We start from the raw sequence: 24296 nt of genomic DNA on the forward strand, positions 1-24296 counted from the left end.
GTTTTGCATTATGATTACACTCAATCATTAAAATTTCTGTTAGAAAGGGAACACATGGAAAGCATTTTTGTTATTCTGTATTTAATACTTAAAAAAACTAACAAAATCAGGAATGATAGCGATATTTCTTCATTGCTGTGCCTTTTATCTGCATAGTGGCTGATTTGTAGTTTGTTCCACCAAAAGATTCTCTGAGTTTTCTTGTTTCCAATTAGTTTTGTGTATTTACATAGCTAATGTGGGAAAAGTCACCAAGTGTCATCCCATTCCGATGAAAAAAAAAAAAAAACGTAAAATTTTTCGTCCTTTTCTGACCAAAGAGGCCTAGAGGGTTAAAGGGCTCCTTTATATGCATTATTTTAAAAATGCATTAGACCTGCAACATGCTTCCTGATAGAAAAACCGGACCAACATGGAAGTCATAAAAATAAAAGTGATATTGTGCTTATCAGCAATATCAGTCTGTACAGAATGACAAAATGTCAAGTATAGCAAAGCTTCTTCTCCTTTCTTTTGTGCATTTTGTGGATAACTGCTCTATCTCAATAATAGCAATAAAATGTATGTGTGTGTGTGTATTAAAAACTATAGGCAGTTCACCTAACTAACTAATTGTTAATGTTAATGTTCGATTTTTACCATCTAGTGTACTTGATAAAGGGATCTTTTCAATTCTCTGCGATAGCTTCTTAAGTTCTAAGCCCTATTTCATGGCCCACATTTCACCTCCAGATTTGGACTGTCGTATATGACCCATATATCTCTGCACAAATTCTTCCTGATAAGAACAGAAGTGAATTATGAGGATTTGGAAGCAAAAAACTGGGTTGCGTGGCAGAAGAGATAGAGAATAAGAGGCGATATAAGAGAGCAGCTCAGCATTTCTTTTGTAATTTGCCCTTTTGTAACATCGCTTTTGTGACCACCATCACATTCAGCATCCATCGCTCTGTGTTCATCTAATCCTGCTAAGCGCTATGATTGGATGTGCGCTCAGTGATTGTCTGTTTTTCCACTACCCATGCTCCATTTCACAGCTTGATGACCAACTACGCCACCTAGATCCATCAAGCACACAGTATGCCAGAGTGACTGTACTTAAGAATTGATTAATTACTCTACTTTTCCATTTGAACACTGAGTAAATACTATACAAACCAGATACGAAAAAAAAAAAATCTTTCATAAGCTCATTCCTAAATGTTATCTTAATAAATAATAATGATTAGAATAAATATACCATTGAAGCATTGTGTTCATATCCAGTACCTGAGCTAACCGGCAAACTCTGTCTTTGGAACTGCAGGAAGAACAGGATAAAAGCTTCTCTTCTTCTCTTAGTTGCACTTGGGTAGTGGGTCTCCTCTCTGAATATCCATGTTCAAATGACAAACTCTCTGTGAACTGTGTAGAAAGCTCCTTAAGAGACATACTGTAATGTACTGGCCTCAATAAATGTTACAAAAACATCTTCTGAGTAAAGGCATGATTGGATGGGATGGACTGTGGAATGGCTGAATTCGGATCATTCGGAGTTCAAACTGTTTGTCAGTGGTCACATGGGCGGCAGCTTCAGCCAGCTAAGGTCATCTGACCTATAATAAAAAGAAAACCTCAGGTAAAAACATTAACAATACATCAGAGCTCTGACAGTATGTGGTCGCATTTAGCCTCTTTAAAAGTGAACCAAGCATTTTTTCTACATAAATGTTTTTTATATCTGAAGAAATTAATTGTTCACTAAATGTTTCAAAACTTGTACACTCACATTTGAAGAATAATCCGTATCAGTTGCATAGAAAAAGTAACTCTTTTAATCTCCATCATGGTGGCAGCCATTTTGAGATCACATGACCAGCTTTTCCTTCTCACCGTCTGTGTCCGAAATCGCATACTCTCTGATAAGGTACTTCTTTTGAATAAGTAATTACTTAGCGACTGTTGTCGTATGAATGTGTGTACCCAGCTAACAAAAATATGTTCTAAAAACGTTTTGCTAAGGTTCCCATTAGATTATAATTAATTAAGTTAAGTTCAAAACGTCCAGTTTAAAAAATATATAATAATAATCATTTCTTGGTTATAAAAACTTTAAGGAAATATACCATTTTATCATTTTGCAAACATTTTGGGAACATTACTTTTGAATGTTCTCTAAACAAGTTCTAATGAACCAAGTGGTAACATTTAAAAAATGCTAGACGAACATCCAACAAAAATGTTTCAGACAATAAACTGTGTATAAAATATGTTTTTGTGTTAACATTTTGAGAACATTATTTAAGACAATCTAACTTTGAATGAAGGTTCTATTAACATTACTGGAATAATATTTATTCAGAACTTTGAGAGAACCTTAATTGTCTGAACGTTAGCCAAAGTTCTGAGACATCCTGAGTTGTCTTTGTCATGTGACCAACCAGTGTCAGTTGCATCAATTTACTGCCATTCACAAATCCTCTCCTGTGGCCTCAGGGGATAGTAAAGTATCTATTAGATGTGGAAGTAGTAGGTCATCCGGGTACTTTACGCCTACTATTCAGACATACTACTCTACATACTGTTTTTCGCCAACTATATAGTAAGAAAGAATGCGATTTCGGACGCAGCCATTGTTCAGGTGCTCATAATGTCTCATAAAGTTCTTGTGGACTTGTGAAACGTCATCAGTCGCTGCCCAAGTACTGTCCCAATACACAAGTTTGCATTTTGGCAAGAACGGTTAAAAATCCCGGAAGTGTTCTTGACACGCCCATTTTACCAAGGATGCATCGGTTGGTAACTTGTGTGAACTTGACGGCAGAAATATCCCAGCATTCATTTCGGCATTCGAGGAAAGAGAGGCAGGTCAATACAGTAAGTCGTTTTTCTACAATTTCGTACGCTATTTCATCACTAAATGCACTTCTGAGAACATTTGATGCGAGAAATCAACTGTAGATGTCAAATATTGGCATTTTTACGAAAATTTATGGCGAATCGAAAATGTGCTCAAACGTTTTCGAAAGTGAGAATCTCCATAAGCGTTGCTTTATTGTTATGAATATACATTACATTGTAGTGTACAGTTGTAGAGTAATTCCTTGAGCTGAGGGTAGGCTTGGGCGATAAAGCCTGGCTGTTATCGTCAATAATTCTCGTTATGTTTGAGTACTGCAGACGGCGTCTGTGCGGGGGTATTATTGCGCAATACCAGCAAGAACACATCGTCTCAAACTGTCAGCAGCGTTCTGTGTGCTCGTCACCTTGTGAGTTCATTCTTCCAAGAACAACTAGCAAGAGCGTTCTCCCCAAGAACACAAGTCCGTTCTTTGCATTCTTGGTTTTGAGAAACACCCATTATTTGCTGCATGCCAAAAATAAAAGTGGAACCCAGCAGGGGTTTAACTAGGTTAATGCTAACCAGCTAAGACTGTATCAGTTTAGAATGATGAATAAAATGAATGATGAATAAATGATTTAGTGCACTTTTAACATCTCACTCACTCTGCTTCCGCCTTTGTAATCACTCTTCCTTCTGCCAACATTTCTGCCACCACAGAGACAGCCGGTTCAACATTCAATCCTGCTGCAGCCACCACCTCACCATGCCTGTATTGAAAAGTGCAAAGCCAATATTTCACACTTGAAAGAGAAATCGGGTATAAAGACTTCTTGCAAGCTTCTTACTTGAGGTAAAGTGCCAAAAACTTCATGTTCTCAAATTTCCCTTTCAGCACCAACTCAGTGTATCCCTCCCCATACCCTGTGCATAACGAAGAATAAGAACATAATTACGTACAAATATTCATATTTTACAATCCTTAAAGCACGTCGGGCATGTAAGTAAAAGGCCGTACCTGTGTAACGAATGGTTCTCCCAAGCAGGACGGTCCAATAGAATGGCACTGAGTTTAGCTCCACCTCCCTGTTCAACATGCTCAAGGCTGCGATCCTTCCTAATAAGGAAAATGTTATTATAGTATCAAAGCAACGTTTCTTTTCATGCTTGTAATTAAAGACTACCTGTAGTGATGCAACAAAATGATTTTTTACTGAAACCAAAATCAAAGTTTTCATTCGGCTGAAAACCAAAACTGGTAATGAAGTGTTGGAACTTAAAGGTGCTCTAAGCGATGTTGGGTGACGTCACTCCTTGTTGACGTTCGAAGTATTGTCAAACAAAACGAAGGCTAGCTCGACCCTCCCTCCTCCTCATCCCATCCCCTACCTTCCGTGCTTCCTGAAACAGGCTTTTCCGATGTAAATTCGGACTTCTCCTTTTTCCCTCTTCTTTGCTGTTTGTTCATCGGAACGTTGTCTCTTTGGTCGTGTGTCGGCCATATCAAAATTCAAGAGAATACAATTCTAACGTTAGTCGTTGTCATTGTCTAGGACATCTCTCCTCTAGCTAACTTCCCTCTTCATGCTTCTCTCTCCTCCACCCCCCCCCCCCCCCCCCCCCTTCATGTGTACGCGCACTAACCCCACCAAACTCCACCCCCAAATCATTCTTGTCGGTTATTGCCTAGAAACACTGTTTGATATGTTTTGTGGTCCAGGCTGGGCCAGTTTGTTTTTCTTGTCGTTTGTGGAGCCTGGGCTGTCTACAGAGACCGCATTTTTTTACAGTGTGTTCAGGGGACAGACAGCTAGCGCATAGTGAGGAGATGTTTGCTGGATGTGACAAAAAAAAATTTCGGCTTATAAAACGTGTGACATCGCTTAGAGCACCTTTAAATTTGATTAATTGTTGGTAAAGTGTTTAGGGTGTCGTGTTCACAGGTCGTAGTAAAGTTATTTTCCTGTTATAGCTTATCCATTTACGCTGACACAGTAAAACGCATCTTTGAACAGTTTCATTCAATGAATTTCCATCAGTGAACCAAAATATTCTGCAGAAGCACAAATTTTCAGTGCTTTGTGGAGCATAAACCAAAAATTCACGTTTTGGCCGGTGCATCACTATTAAAGTCTTTTAGTTCACGTCTGTTAGCTTTACTGTGTCTTTATGCTAATGTACTTCGAAAAGTTGGCAAAATGACCAGATATACACATCTAAAAATGTTTGATTACCATGTGCCTGCGCTATCTGCCAGTGGCCGATGCTCACTTTCTGGCCTTTTGCCATTTTGAGAGGAAAGCAGGTCAGATCTCCTGCGCAGTAGACGTCTGTTATGTTGGTCCTCATGTACTAGACAGACCGGGATACAATTGAAGAGTTTGGAAGTGTAAGATGATTGTTTAAACTCAAGGAAATTAGTCATAAACACTCACCTCATCCACAATGACATAGTTCTTCGAGTCCATATTTATCTGACTCCCTTTCAAAAACTCTGAATTGGGATTGACACCTTGTATTGAGATAATAGACGAGAGCACAAAAATTGTTGTTCCAGTTATTTAAATTGAAGTAGCACTTTGTTCTTAGTTCGACTGTACATACCAATTCCAACAATTAACACATCAGCTTCAATTTTAATACCGCTCTTCAGTTTCACCGCCTTAACCTGCGGAAAAACATGCAAGTCATAATAAACTGGATGAAAAATTCAGTAACACTTTATTTTATAGTGTCCCCGTTACATGTACTTACTATAGTAATAACAGTAAATAAAGCATAATTACAAGTAAGCAACTAACCCTAAACTAAACCCTAACCCTAACTGTATAGTAAGTTAAATACATGTTGTTAATGTAATATTACTGAGTACTTATTTGTATAAGCCAGCGGCTATTTACACTAAGTTTGGTGACACTACAGACACTCCGTTTGGGGGCAGCATTACATTGTAACAAGGACGTATAAAAAAAGTGTCTATCGTCCAGTTAATTGTTCTTGATAATCTATTTCAGTTAATTAACTTCCAATGGAATGGACTTATGTTGTTTAAAAACAAACAAATGACACTTAGAACAAGTTGACCTCACCCTCCTATTTTCTCCTTGAACCTCTGCGACAGCGTCATTCATGTAGAACGTCACCCCTCTCTCTTCCAGCATCTCGAAGAACAAGCAAAACAGAATAAGAGGATCATCATAAAGCAGATAAAGCACATATTGAAATAATGAGATGGTTGTATTGGCCCTTATCACATACCATCATGGTGACCTTCCCTATTTCGGGGCCCAGAGTCCTCTGATAAGGGAGTTCACTGCTTCCGATGATTGTGACACTACTGGCCATATCTATCATATAGGCCGCCACTTCCATGCCTTCAATGCCGCACACAACAGATTTGTTATTTTAGAAAAATAACAAGCATGTTGAAAAAATAGTTCACATAATGCTTTGTCATCACCCTTATGTTGTTCCAAACCTACATGACTTTCATTCATCTGTGGAACACAGAAAGAGATGTTCTGAAAAATGGTCATGCTGCTCTTTTCTACACATAGAAAGACGACAGTAACCAGGGGTTGTCCATATAATAAAAAAAAAACACCATAAAAGTGTAACATGTATGTTCTGTGTTCCCCGCTTCATTGTGTTTTTGATTCTGTCCTGTGACCTAGTTTTCTTCAGTCTGTTAAATGAATCATTTAGTTCACCTGTGTCTTGTTACTTAACTTATTAGTTCCCTTTGTTTGTTAATGCTTACAAGCCTTCAATTCTCCTTGTGTTTGTCGGTTCTCATTATTGATTGTGTCAGTGTATATGTGTATTCCTCCTGAGTTAAGCCTGAGTTTACAATTAAGTTTCCTGAGTATTTGTTATTAAAGCCTGTCTCCTTGAAGTATTCCTTTTCATGAAAGTTTATATACATCACGTTACGTGACAAAAAGTGGTCCATATTAATAGCCATATGATAGCTTTGTGTGAAGAATAGACGTTCACAAATTTCTATGATGTTTTGTTTCAGTGCCCATGTTTAAATTTTATATACACTACTTGTCACGGTTGAGAAGAAGCAAGAATCCAAATGCAGCACAGTTTATTTACAAACACAAACAAAAATAATTCACACTGAATTTCCGGAACAGGAACAGGAACAGGAACAGGAACAGGAACAGGAACAACATTCAAAGACCAGGACCACCACAGCTTCACATCAACATGCAAAGAAAACAACTGATAAAAGACAACTCTACACAGGGGCAAACAAGCTTAACAAGATAACAAGACACACCTGGGGAAGACTAATCAACAGGAAAAACTACAAACATGGCGACATGACACAGGAATGAACACAGAAACAAAGGGAACTGAGAATTAACATAAAACATAAACTTCAACATAAAAGTCCTACAAAACACAAGACACAGAATTGGAATCATGACACTACTGTTCAAAAGCTTGAGGTTGGCAAGATGTTCACCAGGGCTATCTATCTATCTTTGACGATTCTTCTTTGTGTTACATCCATAAGTCACCTGATAACATTAGCCTTACAGATGTGCTGGGGAGAGTGTGGTGAGTGTGTGTACCAATGAAGGAAGTGCCTACGACGACTGTCCTGCAGCCCATACAGGTGTAATGGATGCACCTGGCATCCTCCGGTGTTTCCAGCATCAGCACGTTTTCCAGATCTGCACCTGGGCAGTCTAGGCCTTTTGCTCTGAAAAACAAAGATCAAGCAGTGCGTAAGTTCTCCGTTGATGAAAGTCGAGTAAACGATGAAAATAATACCGTATCTAGACGGTTAAATAATACATTATATCACTAATTCTCACCAGATACTTACCTGCACCCTGTTGCAATCAGGACTTGGTCATAGCACTGGATTAAGCCATCATCAAATGTCACTGTTTTCTTGTTTGCATCTATCGATAAAGCCTGCACAAAGAACGACTCTGAGAGATCATATGTCTCTTGTGGTATAAATGAGAAAGAACACAAGATTCACTCTCACCTCTTTTTGCAGCCAGACCTCAATATCATACTTGTGGAAAAAATCCATTCTTCTCATTAAGAGACTTTCGCTCTCAGCATTCATTACCTAAATCGAGATTCAACTTTAAAAATAGAACAATGTAAAAAATAAATAAATTATATATATAGTATGTGCTGTGATGGCAAAGCTCAATTTTCTGAATCAGTCTTCAGTGTCACATGATCCTTCAGATATCGTAATAATATGCTGATTTGCTGCTCAAGAAACAATTATTTTATTATTATCAATGTTAAAAACAGTTGTGCTGCTTAATATACTGTATCTGTGGAAAAAGATTTCCAAAACAATCAGCATATTCTTATTTAATACTGAACATTTGCGCCAGTAAACACGTCATCAGAGACGAGAAAAGATGCCGTTGCAAGAGGGAGGGACGTTATTTTGATTAAAGATTATGAGGGTACATTCATTATTTTATTTTATTTTTTAAGAAAAAAATGATGAAGCAAAAAAATCATTAAAAAAAATCAATTTTGATTTCAGTTTGTTTTTGAGTGTTGTTGTGCCCTGCGTTACGATAATTTTAACATTTTCTTTCAGCAAAAACTATTTTAGCATCAGTTTTCAAAGATCCTGTGCCTTACCTTGCTGAGTCTGGTTTTGTCATAAGGAAGGAGTTCATCTCTAGATACCATAATAATCCTGCCGCCATAGTTTTCTTGCCGTAGTGTCTCAGCACACATCAAAGAGGCTGCGCCTGCGCTCAACAAACACACACCAGCATCCACCAACATTAAAACTGTCACAGCAAATAAAGGAAATCTGTATCAGGCATTTGCCTCTCACCTCCTCCTAGGAGCATCACAGTGTGCGACACCCCTAGATCTCTGGCCCCCATCCATTTTATACGTTTAGGCTGACCCTGAATCTGCATAGAGAGATTTTACTGTCAGAACTGTCCTGATTTTGGTTTTGGTTTCATTCATTTTATATAGAAGATAACATGTCTATAGGAAGGTACTTTACCCTTTTCTTTACAGACACATAAACTTTGTTATTTTCGACTTTCACCTGTCAAGAAAAAATCAGATTAAATCATTTAAAGATGTTAGCATGTACAGTGACGCTCAAAAGTTTAGAATAATTTGACATCCAAATTTAAAAGTTTGGATTTTTAAAATGTTTTTAGAAGAAGTTTATTTAATTATAAAAAGTAAAATATATCATTACAAATCATACAAATCATTCTAATATGCTGATTCACTGCTCAATTATTATTGGTGCTCCATTATTATAATAATGTTAGTTATTATCCCCCTAGGATTAGATAAAAGTTTTTTGAAACATTATAAATGTCTTTGCTGTCACTTTTCATCAATTTAATGCATTCTTGCCGAATAAAAGATGATAATAAGAAGAAATTATCTAGAGCAGCAAATCAGCATATATGATGCTGAAAATTCAGCTTTACCATCACAGGAATAAATTACATTTTAAAATATATTGAAATAGAACAGTTATTTTAAATTGTAATAATATTTCACAGTATTACTGCTTCAAATCCAGCCTTGGTGAGCTTTAGAGACTTTCAAAAACGCTACAAAAAATATATATATATATATATTTTGGCAATTAGTGAATGAAAACACTAAATTAACAAGCTAAATTAAATATTTTTAATGAATAATAAATAATCTAATATTTATATACAATATATAAAATATTACATTAAATATACATTTACATATTATTTAAAGCTGCAGTCCGTAGTTTTTCCTCTTTGTCGCCATCTCTGTTCGAAATCTGCAATTGCAGTTATTCGCGGAATTATCAACTTTACGTGGGTTGTGCCTCGGCACGGCACAGCGCGGATGAATCCAATGTTTTGAGGAGAATGTGCGGCTGTCAGTCACCGTGGATACTGTCATTCAGAATCACAGATTCTACTTTTGGAAGTATGACCAACATAAGAATTTTCACCGGAAAATGTCGTCTGAACAAGTAACATCCACATTTGTTCTGACCAACTAAGGGAAAAAAGCATTGCAGTAAATTGCCCTAATTAAATCTAACGATCGCTTATCATATCACGTCAAACCGTGCAAATTATACTTTGCCCGGAACACCTTCTTTATGTGTACAGATGTGACGTAATGACGCAAAGACATGCTCGAATTTCCTGCGTAAATCCACCAGTACCACTGGAGTTAAAAACATTATTACAAGCTTACCGTTTTGAATCGAGCTAAGGCAAGCAGATAGTTTTGAACACTGGCTGGTTATGTACTTTTAAACCCCAAAAAGTTGCGGAATGCAGCTTTAAATGATTAATTTTTAAAAATCTTTATGTTTAGCAGTACAAAACTGTATTCTAGTTATGTGTGTATGAATCTATGTCCCAGTGCCTTGTGGCAGGGCAGACAGTCAGTCCCAGGATACTCCTCCAAGTCACCGGTCTTCACATTGAAACAGGAACCATGCCATGGACAGCGGACCCTGTGACCTGACAGCACCCCTGCAGAGGAACACGAAACACCCACTGTAGTAACGCTTCACTTCTGACATGTTATTTATATACAGACAGAAGTCAGTTGCACCAAACTCGATTTACATTGACAAAACTGATTCGTAATGCACTACCTTTGCTCAGTGGAGCACCATAATGTGTGCATTGGTTACTGATGGCACTGTACATCCCGTCACAGCGTACCAGCAAAACATTGTGCTCACCAACCTCAACCTCCATCATTCTAGATCACAAGAACAACACAGTCAGAAATCTTGTCCTTCAACAGCTTTATATGTTCAAAACATATGACACAAAATACATTTACAGCCATAAAAGCAAACCTGTTGTAATCCAAGAAAATAAATATGCAAATACATTAAAGTAAAATTTGACTTTTTAATGTTCTTTCATAAATAAATATGTTTATTATAAATATAATGCACATGAACATGGCAGGTATTTCTATGGAACCTACTCTCCATCTTTGAGATCTGACTCGCCACATACGACATCTGTCACCTCTTCCTCTGGATCCAAACCAGCCACTAAACCTATAACCGTAACGACCAGGGTAAAATAATAAATGATAATCATCAACATAGCAAGAACAATGCCATGGAGAAAAGCATGATATCACAATGATTTGAACTACACCATATTATGAATTAGATTATGAAACGTTAGCTAAATAAAAGGCATAGTCACACTGTCAGTGTAAACATTAAGAATTGATTTAGTTAAATTCAGATTAACCAAATAAAGTAACCTGAAACCCTGGTCCAAACTCATGCTCAAAAAATAAATAAAATAAAACATAAAAAAATAATATCATAAAATAAATAAATTAAATTAAATTAAATATGATTGGATGCTTACCTGATTTTTTCTCAGACATCACTGATTAATCATTAAGAGAAGACTTTCTCCAGTAATTTATTTTCAAACAATCCTTTCTGACAGCTGTGATACAATCAAACTCTTGGGACGGCTGTCATGACCGTAATGATCGGTTCACAAGCCCCTAATCCAGGAGACCAGACCTGTCCTTTTTGACATTTCATCATTCGGATGCTCAAACTCACTCATGAAGTTTGTTACTCCAAAAAAACAAAAGAGGTCAAATTTAGAGTTTTGTGGGCGGAAAAAGGAAATTGAGTTTTCAAAAGTGTAAAGAGTTTCCAAAAGGATTGCGTAGAGTGTATAGAGGGTATTTAGTAGTAGAAGAGCAATGCCATTTGTTGTGGCATGACAACAGAAGAGAGAACGGCTGAGCAAGCAGCACGCGACAATAGACATGTGCATAGGGCAAAGTGCGTGACTCTGCACCTCTCTCTGAAACACTGACGCTCGTGCTCATATGCTCCTTTCAAGATACAATTGATATTAGTAAGGTTTATATTGACAAAGAAGATTTTAATATAATAAATACTAAGATAGGCTACACTATTCTATTTATTATCAAGTGATCCAGTCATTCACAGGTAAATCAACATCATGGATCAAAGTTGAATCACTGTTGAATTTGACAAATCAAACCAACGTTTACACTCTCAGAAAAAAAGGTGCAAAGCTGTCACTGGGGCAGTATCCTAATGTACAAAATCTAAAAAGTACTAATATGTACACTTAAATTACCTATATGTACCTTTAAGGTACTATAATGTACCATTTAGTAAATACGGTACAAAGATGTACCTTTTCAGCTTTTGTACCTTAGGGTACTGCAGCTGCTCCAATGACAGCATTGTACCTTTTTTTCTGAGATATTGTAACACAATTTCAGTATCTTACTTTTTGTACAGATGTTGTCATATTTGTTTTGGCAACAAATTGATTTATGAGCATTTTTTTTTCTTTTTAGCATTAACTATTTAGCATTAAATGTGGAAACAACAACTGACATTAGCTGTATTTTCTGATAGTGTACTGTATACAGTGAAATTCTTTATTCTTCCCCTGAATGCTTAGCAGATAAGAGAGAAAAGACAATTATAGTCTTTTATAGATAATCATAGCAAAACATATAGTTGTCACGCAGGGGTTGAATAACAAACATAAAATAAAAGAGCTTGATCTATTTGCATGCAATTTTTTAATCAAAATAAACTCAGGTACAAACGTCTCAGATACTAAGTAAACAATAAACAAGATTCATGGTGCTAAATAAACTCCACTGTAAAAAAAATTGATATGATCAGTAAGTTGACAACATATGTGTTGACAACACATGAGTTAAAGCATTAAAATGCTTTAACTCACCAAAATAAGTTGTGTAATTTTCAACTTTTTTTATATAAGTTATAAAAATTCAACTAATTTTTAAGTCAGTTTAAAGTAATTTAAGTTGAAATGACTTATATAGCCAAGTTGATAACTTAAAATCTTTTTTACAGTGTAGGTAAGATCATTAGAGTTTATTTAGCACCATGAATCTGGACACATTTGTGCCTGATAATCTTTGTGACAAACTATCCATCCATCCATCTTCTTCCGCTTATCCGGGACCGGGTCGCGGGGGCAGCAGTCTAAGCAGGGATGCCCAGACTTCCCTCTCCCTAGACACTTCCTCCAGCTCTTCCCAGGCCAGCTGGGAGACATAGTCCCTCCAGCGTGTCCTATGTCTTCCCCGGTGCCTCCTCCCGGTGGGACATGCCCGGAACACCCTCTCGATGTGGAGGAGCAGCGGCTCTACTCTGAGCTCTTCCCGAGTGACCGAGCTTCTCACCCTATCTCTAAGGGATCGCCAGCCACCCTGCGGAGAAAGCTCATTTCGGCCGCCTGTATCCAGGATCTTGTCCTTTCGGTCATGACCCACAGCTCATGACCATAGGTGAGAGTAGGAACGTAGATTGACCGGTAAATCGAGAGCTTCGCCTTGCGGCTCAGCTCTTTCTTCACCACGACAGACCGGTACATCGACTGCATTACTGCAGAAGCTGCACCGATCCGTCTGTCAATCTCCCGTTCCATCATTCCCTCACTTGTGAACAAGACCCCAAGATACTTGAACTCCTCCACTTGAGGCAGGAACTCTCCACCAACCTGAACTGGACAAGCCACCCTTTTCCGACTGAGAACCATGGCCTCGGATTTGGAGGCACTGATTCTCATCCCAGCCGCTTCACACTCGGCTGCAAACCGTCCCAGTGCATGCTGAAGGTCCCGGTCTGATGGGGCCAGCATGACAACATCATCCGCAAAGAGCAGAGCTGAAATCGTGTAGTCCCCAAACCTGACACCCTCCGGCCCCTGGCTGCGCCTAGAAATTCTGTCCATAAAAATTATTAACAGAACCGGCGACAAAGGGCAGCCCTGCCGGAGTCCAACATGCACCGGGAACAAGTCTGACTTACTGGTGGCAATGCAAACCAAGCTCCTGCTCCGGTCGTACAGGGACCGGATAGCCCTTAGCAAAGGGCCCCAGACCCCATACTCCCAGAGCACCCTCCACAGGACGCCGCGAGGGACACGGCCGAATGAATTCTCCAAATCCACAAAGCACATGTGGATTGGTTGGGCAAACTCCCATGAACCCTCCAGCACCCTGGAAAGGGTATAGAGCTGGTCCAGTGTTCCACGACCGGGACGAAAACCGCACTGTTCCTCCTGAATCTGAGGTTCTACTATCGGCCGTGTTCTCCTCTCCAGTACCCTGGCATAGACTTTCCCGGGGAGGCTGAGAAGAGTCATCCCCCTATAGTTGGAGCACACCCTCCGGTCCCCCTTCTTAAAAAGAGGGACCACCACCCCGGTCTGCCAGTCCAAAGGCACTGTCCCCGACCGCCACGCGATGCTGCAGAGGCGTGTCAGCCAAGGCAGCCCTACAACATCCAGAGACTTGAGGTACTCAGGGCAGATCTCATCCACCCCCGGTGCCTTGCCACCGAGGAGTTTCTTGACTACCTCGGTGACTTCAGCTTGGGTGATGGACGAGTCCGCCTCCGAGCCCTCAGCCTCTGCTTCCTCAATGGAAGACATGTCGGTGGGATTGAGGAGATCCTCGAAGTATTCCTTCCACCGTCCGATGACATCCCCAGTCGAGGTCAACAGCTGCCCACCTCCACTGAAAACAGTGTTGGTAGGGCACTGCTTCCCTCTTCTGAGGCGCCGGACAGTTTGCCAGAATTTCTTCGAGGCCAACCGGTAGTCCTTCTCCATGGCCTCACCGAACTCCTCCCAAGCCCGATTTTTTGCCTCCACAACCACCCACGCTGCAGTCCGCTTGGCCTCAGGAGCCCCACAAGCCAGACAGGCCCGATAGGATTCCTTCTTCAGCTTTACAGCATCCCTTACTTCCGGTGTCCACCACCGGGTTCGGGGATTGCCGGAGGGCACCGGAGACCTTACGTCCACAGCTCCGAATGGCCGCGTCGACAATGGAGGTGGAGAACATGGTCCACTCGGATTCAATATCTCCAGACTCCCTCGGGATCTGGTCGAAGCTCTGCCGGAGGTGGAAGTTGAAGATCTCTCTGATAGGGGATTCGGCCAAACGTTCCCAACAGACCCTCACAGTACGTTTGGGTCTGCCGAGTCTGTCCAGCTTCCTCCCCCGCCATCGGATCTAACTCACCACCAGGTGGTGATCAGTTGACAGCTCCGCCCCTCTCTTCACCCGAGTGTCCAAGACATACGGCCGGAGGTCAGATGAAACGACCACAAAGTCGATCATTGACCTCCGGCCTAGGGTGTCCTGGTGCCATGTGCACTGATGGACACCCTTATGCTTGAACATGGTGTTCGTTATGGACAAGCTGTAACTAGCACAGAAGTCCAATGACAGAACACCTCTCAGGTTCTGATCAGGGGGTCCGATCCTCCCAATCACGCCCCTCCAGGTGTCACTGTCACAGCCCACGTGGGCGTTGAAGTCCCCCAGTAGAACGACGGAGTCCCCAGTTGGAGCACTTTCCAGCACCCCTCCCAGAGACCCCAAGAAGGCCGGGTACTCTACACTGCCGTTTGGCCCATAGGCACACACGACAGTGAGAGACCTATCTCCGACCCGAAGGCGCAGGGAAGCGACCCTCTCATTCACCGGGGTGAACTCCAACACATGGCGGCTGAGCTGGGGGGCTATAAGCAAACCCACACCAGCTCGCCGCCTCTCACCATGGGCAACTCCAGAGTGGTAAAGAGTCCATCCTCTCTCAAGGAGTGTGGTTCCAGAGCCCAAACCGTGCGTGGAGGTGATCCCGACTATCTCTAGTCGGAACCTCTGAACCTCACGCACAATCTCAGGCTCCTTCCCCGCCAGAGATGATGTCTCTCCATGTCCCTCTCCATGTCCCCCGTCTTTGACTGCTGCCCGATCCACTATGCACCAGCCCCTTATGGTCCCTCCTGTAGGTGGTGAGCCCACAGGAGGGCGGCCCCACGTCGCTCCTTCAGGCTGAGCCCGGCCGGACCCCATGGGGGGAGGCCCGGCCATCAGGCGCTCGCATACGAGCCCCAACCCCGGCTGCGCCATGCCGGGCGACATCACGGTCCTCCCCCCCCCCCCCCCCCCCCAGTGATCTTTGTCCACTAGAGTTTAACAGATTTTGACACATCTCTCACAAAATCTTCTCACGACAGAGATCTTTGTCTTCAGAGGTCAAAACTTTTGTTGACCCGAATGTAACAATCACAAGATATGCACTATATTTAAATTAGGTATTCACATTTTTTCAAAAATGTCAAACTTTGACATGTTTTGCAGCCATAAAAGACAAAAACTTTAGGGCTGTTAAATGCAGTAGCACCTCACTGCAGTACATGAGATCCAGGAACGGAGTTGGATCCAGATCTAAGGGGTGGAGATTGGTAGGTTTAGGGGTAGGTTTAGGGATCAGGGGGTGGAGATGGGTAGGTTTAGGTATATGTAAGGTGGGAGGAGTTGGATCCAGATCCAACTCCTCCCCCTGGATTTCGTGTTCTGCAGTGAGGACCATCTCATTAAATGTGAGAAAGAAGCTGGTGAAGTTGGTAAGTAGTGGTCCAGACCACCAGAGGGCAGCATTAAACTTCCTTGGGGCTGCTGGAATTTTCTTTTTTAATGCTTAAATTTGAAAACATCAAGCGTGATGATATATATATATATATATATATGAAGACTTCAGATGCAAGATCTTCAGATCTTCTAGAATGATCATTTTTATCAAGCTTATATGTTTATGCTCAGTTATGTATACAAATGTTGTCATGTTACTGTTTTTTTTCAACTGCCTTTATAAATTAGGGCCTGTATGAAAAAATAATATAAAAGTAAAATAACATAATATAAAATGTAAAAATCTCTCTCAATATAATATTGAGAGTCTATATCAGAGTCACACCAGGGGTTTATAAATATTTTGCAATGCAAACATTATGCTCAATATGTGTGCGTGTGTGCAACAGCACAAGGATTTTACAGTTTTAGTTCTACTAGTTTTTTGTCACTGAATATGAGCTTTGTAATATAATTAACTGTTTTACTATTATCTTATGGTAACTATAGCAGGTGTTAACAGTGATTAACAACTACAAATCTAAATGGAGTCTGGTGAGGTGCTATAAAACATTCAAGCTCATTTGATGAAGTGGAGAGAAAACACTTCCTAGAGTCAGTGTATCCCGACTCTTTTGGTTCAGCACTGTATATTCTGTGGCTATATATAAGATTTCTGCTGCTGACGTCATACAGAGTTATTTAGAATGTGTTTGGAACGTATATTAATAGCTACATACCCTTTGATCTTAATAACGTCATCCTGGCATCTCAATAAAGGTGATTGCATTCATTTGGTGTAACGACGACAGCATGCAGGAATCCTGTATATAACTGCGACATTATCTCCCAAGGCGAGAGCCTGTGACATAGTGATCAACACCAGGATGACATGGTGGTTATTCTCTCTAATCAAATGAGCTTGAATGGTTTATAGCACCCCACCAGACCATGGACCCCAAATATTTGTAGTTGTTAATCACTGTTAAAGGCACAGTATGCAAGTTTCGCCACTAGAGGTCGCTTATTCAAAACAGTAACAAAGGCGTAGCTTGATGACGCAGTGAATGAGCGTGGAATCACGGGAGTTGCCGTCTTCACCTCCACAGCCGATGGAAAGCAATCTGACAGGACTCAGGCAGAAATGTTCATGGATGAGCTAATGTATTAAAGTTTTATTAACGTTACTGTGGTATGAAACAGGGCGGAGCCTACAGCGGAATGAGGCCGGTGGAGCAAATGCTAATGAGAGACTCCTGCGCAAAACAGAGTCCCATGATGGGGAGCTCCGGAGCTTTTATTATGCTTGTATGCCGCAGTAGGCCACTACCGCTCCTTCCGTTTTGTCTTGTTTATGTTTATTTTACGATTAAAGTTATGTTTGTCGTCTGCCTCCTTCTTCCCTGAACTTAAACTTTGTTACTCATACAGGTCAGTTTATTTGCCGAATTAAAATTGTGGGGTAACACAGCGCTGTTTAACCTGGTCAAACCAATCATACTAAAAACACGTTTGAGAGTGTTGAAAGTTATGTTATAACATTAGGCTACACTGTGCGTTCGCTCAGTGGATGGTGTGAGACACTTGTTGCACACTGCAGTAAGCTAGATCGATATTAGAATATCATATTAATAAAAGCTGGATGACTTGTGTTGCTAAATGGCATGCAGTTAATTTTAAAATATATTGTGTGGTGGAGAAAATTATTACTGTTACTACAAATAAAGCTCTTTCTGATTTTGCTATGTTAGCAACTTGACCAAATAGTGCTGTCTCTGGAGCATGGTACAAACAAGTTACTCGCGGTAAATCAAGAAAACGAGAATCAAACAATAAGACTAACTGTGTTGAGCTATATAACAACAATTTGATTTATGTCAGTAAAGGTATCCAATCATTTCCTCACCTTTTTGATAAAATATATAACATATGGTGTCTTTGGTGTTTCCATGGTTTCAGTAACACTGGAAATCGAGGGTAAGGCGGATGACATCATAAACAGGCAACACAATGACACGGGCCGTTACACTGGTTAAAATAGCTGATTTCTCTGGATTTAAACATTGTTGGAAACATTTGGGATAATGTAAGTACACAAGTCAACAAAATATAACATTGTTCTAGTGGTTTTTGGATATTTTAATCCAAAAATCTTACATATTGTGCCTTTAAGTGTTAACACCTGCTATAAACCTTAGTTACACCATATGAGTGAATGAAGAACATAATAGTAAAACAGTTCGGCTAGTTAGCTTACAAAGCACATATTCAATGACATAAACTACTAGAACTAAAACCTTGTGTTTGTAAAAAATGTTTAAAAGAAAATCCTGGTGTTTTTGTGTTGAAACTCTTAAAAATGATGAAATGAATAACCACATTATATAATTTAATGAATTTAAATGCACAGTAACCCCTATTAACTTAACAGTAACATTTTATACAAGATAGTTGCATCTTAAGTAGCCTTTTAAGTAGTTGTTGTTTCCAGTTAAATAAATATGGGTATAAATACAATTTGTTATGAGTTTTGTATATGTATGTATGTGTATGTCTTTGCAAAACCTGATAAATCCTAATGAGATGTAGGGATGGATATGGCAGATGGCTAACTAACCCTTTCGTGTCCCTGACGCACTGTTTTGGTGGCGATGCTTTGCACTGGAGGTGTCCTGCATCCTTCATCTACTCAGTCAAACCGTAAGTATCATTGTAGCGTGATGTTCCACCTGCATGTTTATATCATTGAGAATAACGCGGTGCAGTGATTTTAAAACATCGTATTGATGGAGGTGTACTTTAAATAAAGATTCAAGATCGTCAGAGCCGTGATGAAAACGTAACCTTCACGATATCATCATATGTTTCAACAGACTCAGCTGTCAATAATCAGTATATCATATTTATTTAGATGATCATCATTTGCTGACATATTCCAATGCGCGAAGTTTGATGGGTGTGTAGTTATAGTTGAAATCGTTGTGGAAACGGCATAAAATACAAATAAAATATACAAAAGGATTAATAGACGTCGACGGGAGGATTGTGTGCTTTCTATGAAGAAGAACAAAATTGGTTTGCCAACATTTGTTCGCCTTAAAGGCGATACATTGCGATGTTTACATACGCCTATCGTCGTCACGCATTTCCTGGGTCAGAACTTCCCGGATGTATCAATGACATAATGCTGATTTTAAACTGAATCCTAAGCTGCTGATGCTGCAGTTGTAACAAAAGAGCCATTTTACGATCCAGAATAATAGGAAGGTTTCTGAAATGTTATTATTGGTGCATAGAGTGACCATAAAAAGTATTTAAGACACACTTAAAATATATATATCTTTGCACAATAACAAAACAGCTTATCAAACCAAGTTTGATTTATAGCACACACACATTTGTCAAACAAAACATTTCATTGAAGAGAAGATTGTTAAAGGCCATGTGAAACGGATTTTTTGTTTTATTGTGTCATCATTAGGAGTAAAACAGAACAGTGCAACAGTCAGTGTCTGAAAGTAAAAATCCCATTAATTTTCTCCACAAGGGAATTAATTGCAAACAATAACGTATAAACCTTTAAAGAAAGACCTAATGTGAGTGTTAATCGATGGTATGCTTTTGTTAAAGCCATCTGCCCGCATTCAATTTTCTAAATAATCATGTTTAACAGTGAAAAACTACATTACCCATGATCCTGCAAAAAATGTTTTACCAGAGAATCAAATGACAGAATCAAGTGAAGCACTGCGAATGATGTAGAGCCGGTTTCACATACACTCTGGAATCAAGGCCACTGTTGCTCTCTATTGAAAGATAAAAAATAGAGGGTGGGATTTGATTTTAACACACATCATTGCCATCTCTAGCTCGCCTCTGAGTGGTGGTTGGAGGGGAGTGGCTATAGGATATTCTGCCTTAAAGGGATAGTTCACTCTAAAATGAGAATTCTGTCATCATTTACTCACCCTCATGTCGTTCCAAACCAAAGACTTTCATTCATTTTCGGAACACACATGAAGATCTTTTTGATGAAATCTGAGAGCTGTCTGTCCCTCCATAGACAGCTATGCAACTGACAATCTGACGATTCAAAAAGTTCATAAATAGATTGTAAAACTAATCCATATGAATTGAGCGGTTTAGTCCAAATTTTCTGAAGAGACTCGATCACTTTATATGATGAACAGATTTAATTTAAACATTGATCAGCGAACATAAACAGAAGCTCGACCGAACGTGCTTGACGTGCGAGAACAAACCTCATTGGTTCTTGCGGAAGCTCAAACGTGCTGCGTAACATGAGCTCTTTATGAACTTTCTGAAGTGTCAAAGTGGTAGTTGCGTAGCTGTCAATGGAGGGACAGAAAGCTCTCAGATTTCATCAAAAAGATCTTCATTTGTGTATCAAAGATGAACAAAATTCTTATGGATTTGGAATGACATGAAGGTGAGTAATTAATGACAAAAAAAATGTTTTGGGGTGAACTAACCCTTTAATGGAAACCAGTTTCTTTCAGGCTTTAAATGAATGGTTAGGCCTATAGTGAAGAAAGTGTGTTTACTTTGTATTGACATTTTTCAATTTAATTTCAACAAGGAGCTGTTACCTGCCAACATCTGGGAGCAATCCATGGATAGATCCACACTTGCCCAACAGGTGGAGAGTGTTGAGCGAAATGTAGCATTTTTGCAGCAGGAACATCGGATCCTCCTGACCGGTCTACGGCTAGAGATACACAACCTGAAGAAACGATGCAATGGTCTGTCACTTAACCTCACTGTATAGATTCTCCATTCTGAAAAAGCCACTTTGCATTGTCAATCGTATGTCTGTTAACTTCCGCCTCTCTGCATGTCTCTACAGAGCTGAGTTGTGATCTAAGTAAAAGACCGCCAGTAAGAAGCCAAGAAGGTGAGTATAAAATATCACAAAATTCCAGCCATTCCCACATGTTCCCTCAACTCTGTGTTATTACAGATATTGAGTTGGAGGAAGAGCTTCTGCAGGCACGATTACTGGAGACAGAGCAGCATTTGGCTGAGCAGGAAAGTGCGCTGGTGCAGCTCCGGGTGGAGCTACGGAAAAAGGGCGCGCTTGCGAGCGCACTGCAGGTTCGGCTTCGAGATGAAGAGCGGCGGTTCCTGGATGAGCTAAAACGGCGCAGTCATAAGATCACGACGCTGAGTCGGGACCTCCGCAAGCAGACCGATGTGGCCGCTCAACTCTCTTTCCAACTCCATTCAGCACACTTTCGATTGTATCACCAGGCAGAAGACTTTGAGGAAGATGATGAAGAAGAAGATGATGATGGAGGTGCCATGCAGGTAGGAGGCACTATGGATCCAATGGATCTACTCATAATCTGACACATGAATCAGTTTCATTCTTTTACCTGTTCATAGGAATCGGAATGGACTGCAAATTCTCCGTGGACATCTCCAGTGATGGTGGAAAACACACGTCAAAGCCGAGCTTCAGGAAGGATGCGGAGATCGGAGAGAGTGAGGGAATGCGTGCCCCGCGAAAGGGTGCTTGGGCCCGAGGAGCCCCGCCCCATGCCTGACCCCGCCCTTTTCCTTTATCCTTTCAGACATAGGCTCCTCCCCTTGCACAGGTCACTCGGAAGTCCCTGGAGTGAAGCCGGCATTTCAAGGATGTCGGAGGCTCGAAAAGGTAGATTCAGGAACCGACCACTGAGGGAAGACATTGGACCAGAGACAACAGAGTTATAGAGTGTAACAGTGCCCGTCCCTTTTTTCAGCAGCCTTGGTTCCAGAGGTGTTTTTCCCATTCATTTTTTTCTTTGGGATTTTTTCCAAAATCTTCGTTTAGGAGTTATAATTTTAAGCCATGAACTAAACCAACCAGCTACAATGCGAATCACAACATTACAAACTTTGATTTGAAGCAAAAAAGGTTTTGAAAATCTGACAAAAAAGACGAAGGTACAAGCCTGTGTACTTCACAGCTTTAATGAGGGATAGAACTACAATCCCATGAAGCACTACGAATAACATAATCAAAATTTAACCAGATGGAGGAATATAAAACTATTGATTTGAAGACTTTAATTATACTATATTATCGTAAAATTGTTTAAGTAGTTTAAGTGTAGGGAAGCTGACTCTACATCATTTGTGGTGCTTCATGTCAGTCGGCGCGTGTTCTTCTCTGATTGGTCAATTTCTCTACAGAATCATGGGTAATGTAGTTTTTCAACTGGAATTCTGCTGTTGAACACAATTAATTAAAAATTTTTTTAGAAATTTTGGACTGGTGTCTTCAACAGAAGCATATACAATAATTAAACAACCTTGCAGCTCACAGTAGATTAAATTATAAAATATTATTCAAAATGCACTCCCCTATGGAGAAAATGAATGGGATTTTTTCTTCCGGAACATATAAAGGCTGGATATGAAGATTTTGGAAAATTAGTCTTCATTGTTGAACACTCTAAAACGTTCCATTCAGTAATTATCTGTGTCAGTGAAGTGAATTTTTCTGGTCACATTAGACACACTTTAAAAGAACAGGGAGGGCAGTGAGGTAAACAGGTGTATTATATTGCTTTTGTGTTTTTGGTCTCTCTGTCTCTATAGACCTTATTCAGAGCACTATGACAGGTATGAATGTGAGGGATAGACTTACCATGCTTTCTATGGCATCCGCTGTAAAAAGCTCCTATATCACTTATATTTTTCCATAGTTCATGTTGTCGAGTTTTTTTGTCTACTGAAATTTCTTGTAAAGATATTTTTGCAGTGTTTTGTCAGCAGCAAAATCCAAAAACACTTTAAAGATTAAATAACAGTACAACCTATATCTATCCCTTACAGCCTCGCCTTCAGTCACGTTAAACATCAAAGATGGCGCTGCCGTGGGTCAGTTGGTAAAGAGCTTTATGATGTATTGAACATGTATGAAGTGAATCATGCTTTATTTATTAAATAATACAAAAATGTTCGTATTGGTGTTATTTTGTTCAGTATGTCCTATTTATAAATATAAATGCTTATACATTATGTTTATAATGTTTTCTGAAAGTTGGGACAAAAAGAAAAAGGCTACAAAACATAATTTTTTTTAATCAAGGAATCTTACAGTGCAGACTAATAATCACATTATCATACATGTATTAAATACAGCAGCAGTCGTTGTTTTTCTGGTGATGTATTATAGAAACTTATAATTCTTGACTTGATTTAAAAAAAGTTAAATTTTCTAAGGGACATTCCATTGTTAAACAGATAGGATAGGAATTACATAAAATTATAGTGATTATAAAAAAAAATCTTTACAGTTTGTAACAGAAATGACATGTCAAGGTTGTGACAGGTTGTATAAGCACAATTACTTTAAATGATAAAAATGTATTAAACTCAACAGAGTCTGTGTGATGTTGTTGAACTATGGAAAGAAAGAAAGAGGGTCTTCAGGATCAAAACTGGCTTTGATATTGTCTGATTGCCTGATAATGTGTCTTTTAAATATACATAGTTATATATTTTTTCTAAGTAGGAATATATTAATATATTTTAATTTAATGAAGTAGCCTATTAGTTATGGACTGAGAACAAGTGATTTTATAGGGCTAGTGAGTGATAATGTCATAATTTTGATCAAATAAAGAGAAAATGTAATTAAATAGTGGACATTTGTGTGAAGAACATTCTAATGCTCATTAAATCTAGCTATTTTCAACAAGGGCAAGCTGTGGCACTTTGTGTCTGTCTATCCACAATAAAGAACACCTTGTGTTTTGTTTAATTTTAATACAAATATTACAATATTAGAAATGTCACCTAGCTTAACGACCTCGAACATATTAGATAAAATATACTTTTTTAGTTCTGTGAAATGTAGGCTATTTATTTGATTCCTCCAAATTACAGGGTATCTGCACAGTTTTTAAGACGTTCAAAAATAAAACTAATACCATATGGGCGGGGGACCCTGAATACACAATATATTAATAAGAAATACGAATTAAAAATG

The 24296-nt window shown here is 39.5% G+C and overlaps 2 protein-coding genes across 2 annotated transcripts; one reads left to right on the forward strand and one right to left on the reverse strand.

Moving 5' to 3' along the window:
* Positions 1-1444: 1444 nt before the first annotated feature.
* Positions 1445-11273, reverse strand: aifm5 (apoptosis inducing factor mitochondria associated 5). The gene is made up of 19 exons (XM_079847289.1): positions 11200-11273; positions 10799-10874; positions 10455-10564; positions 10220-10329; positions 8841-8885; positions 8661-8742; positions 8459-8571; positions 7833-7919; positions 7665-7756; positions 7408-7538; positions 6080-6195; positions 5911-5982; positions 5426-5489; positions 5257-5333; positions 5056-5173; positions 3840-3938; positions 3670-3745; positions 3487-3591; positions 1445-1595 (listed from the first exon to the last, which is right to left on the reverse strand). The coding sequence occupies exons 1-19, from the start codon at positions 11216-11218 to the stop codon at positions 1556-1558; spliced, it is 1632 nt and encodes a 543-aa protein (XP_079703415.1). The 5' UTR covers positions 11219-11273; the 3' UTR covers positions 1445-1555.
* Positions 11274-18874: 7601 nt separating this feature from the next.
* Positions 18875-23682, forward strand: ccdc92bb (coiled-coil domain containing 92Bb). The gene is made up of 5 exons (XM_079847272.1): positions 18875-18994; positions 20895-21057; positions 21162-21209; positions 21276-21622; positions 21701-23682. The coding sequence occupies exons 2-5, from the start codon at positions 20928-20930 to the stop codon at positions 22028-22030; spliced, it is 855 nt and encodes a 284-aa protein (XP_079703398.1). The 5' UTR covers positions 18875-18994; positions 20895-20927; the 3' UTR covers positions 22031-23682.
* Positions 23683-24296: the final 614 nt, after the last annotated feature.

Source organism: Squalius cephalus (genome assembly GCF_949319135.1).
Source record: "Squalius cephalus genome assembly, chromosome: 17".
NCBI classification, from domain to species: Eukaryota; Metazoa; Chordata; class Actinopteri; order Cypriniformes; family Leuciscidae; genus Squalius; species Squalius cephalus.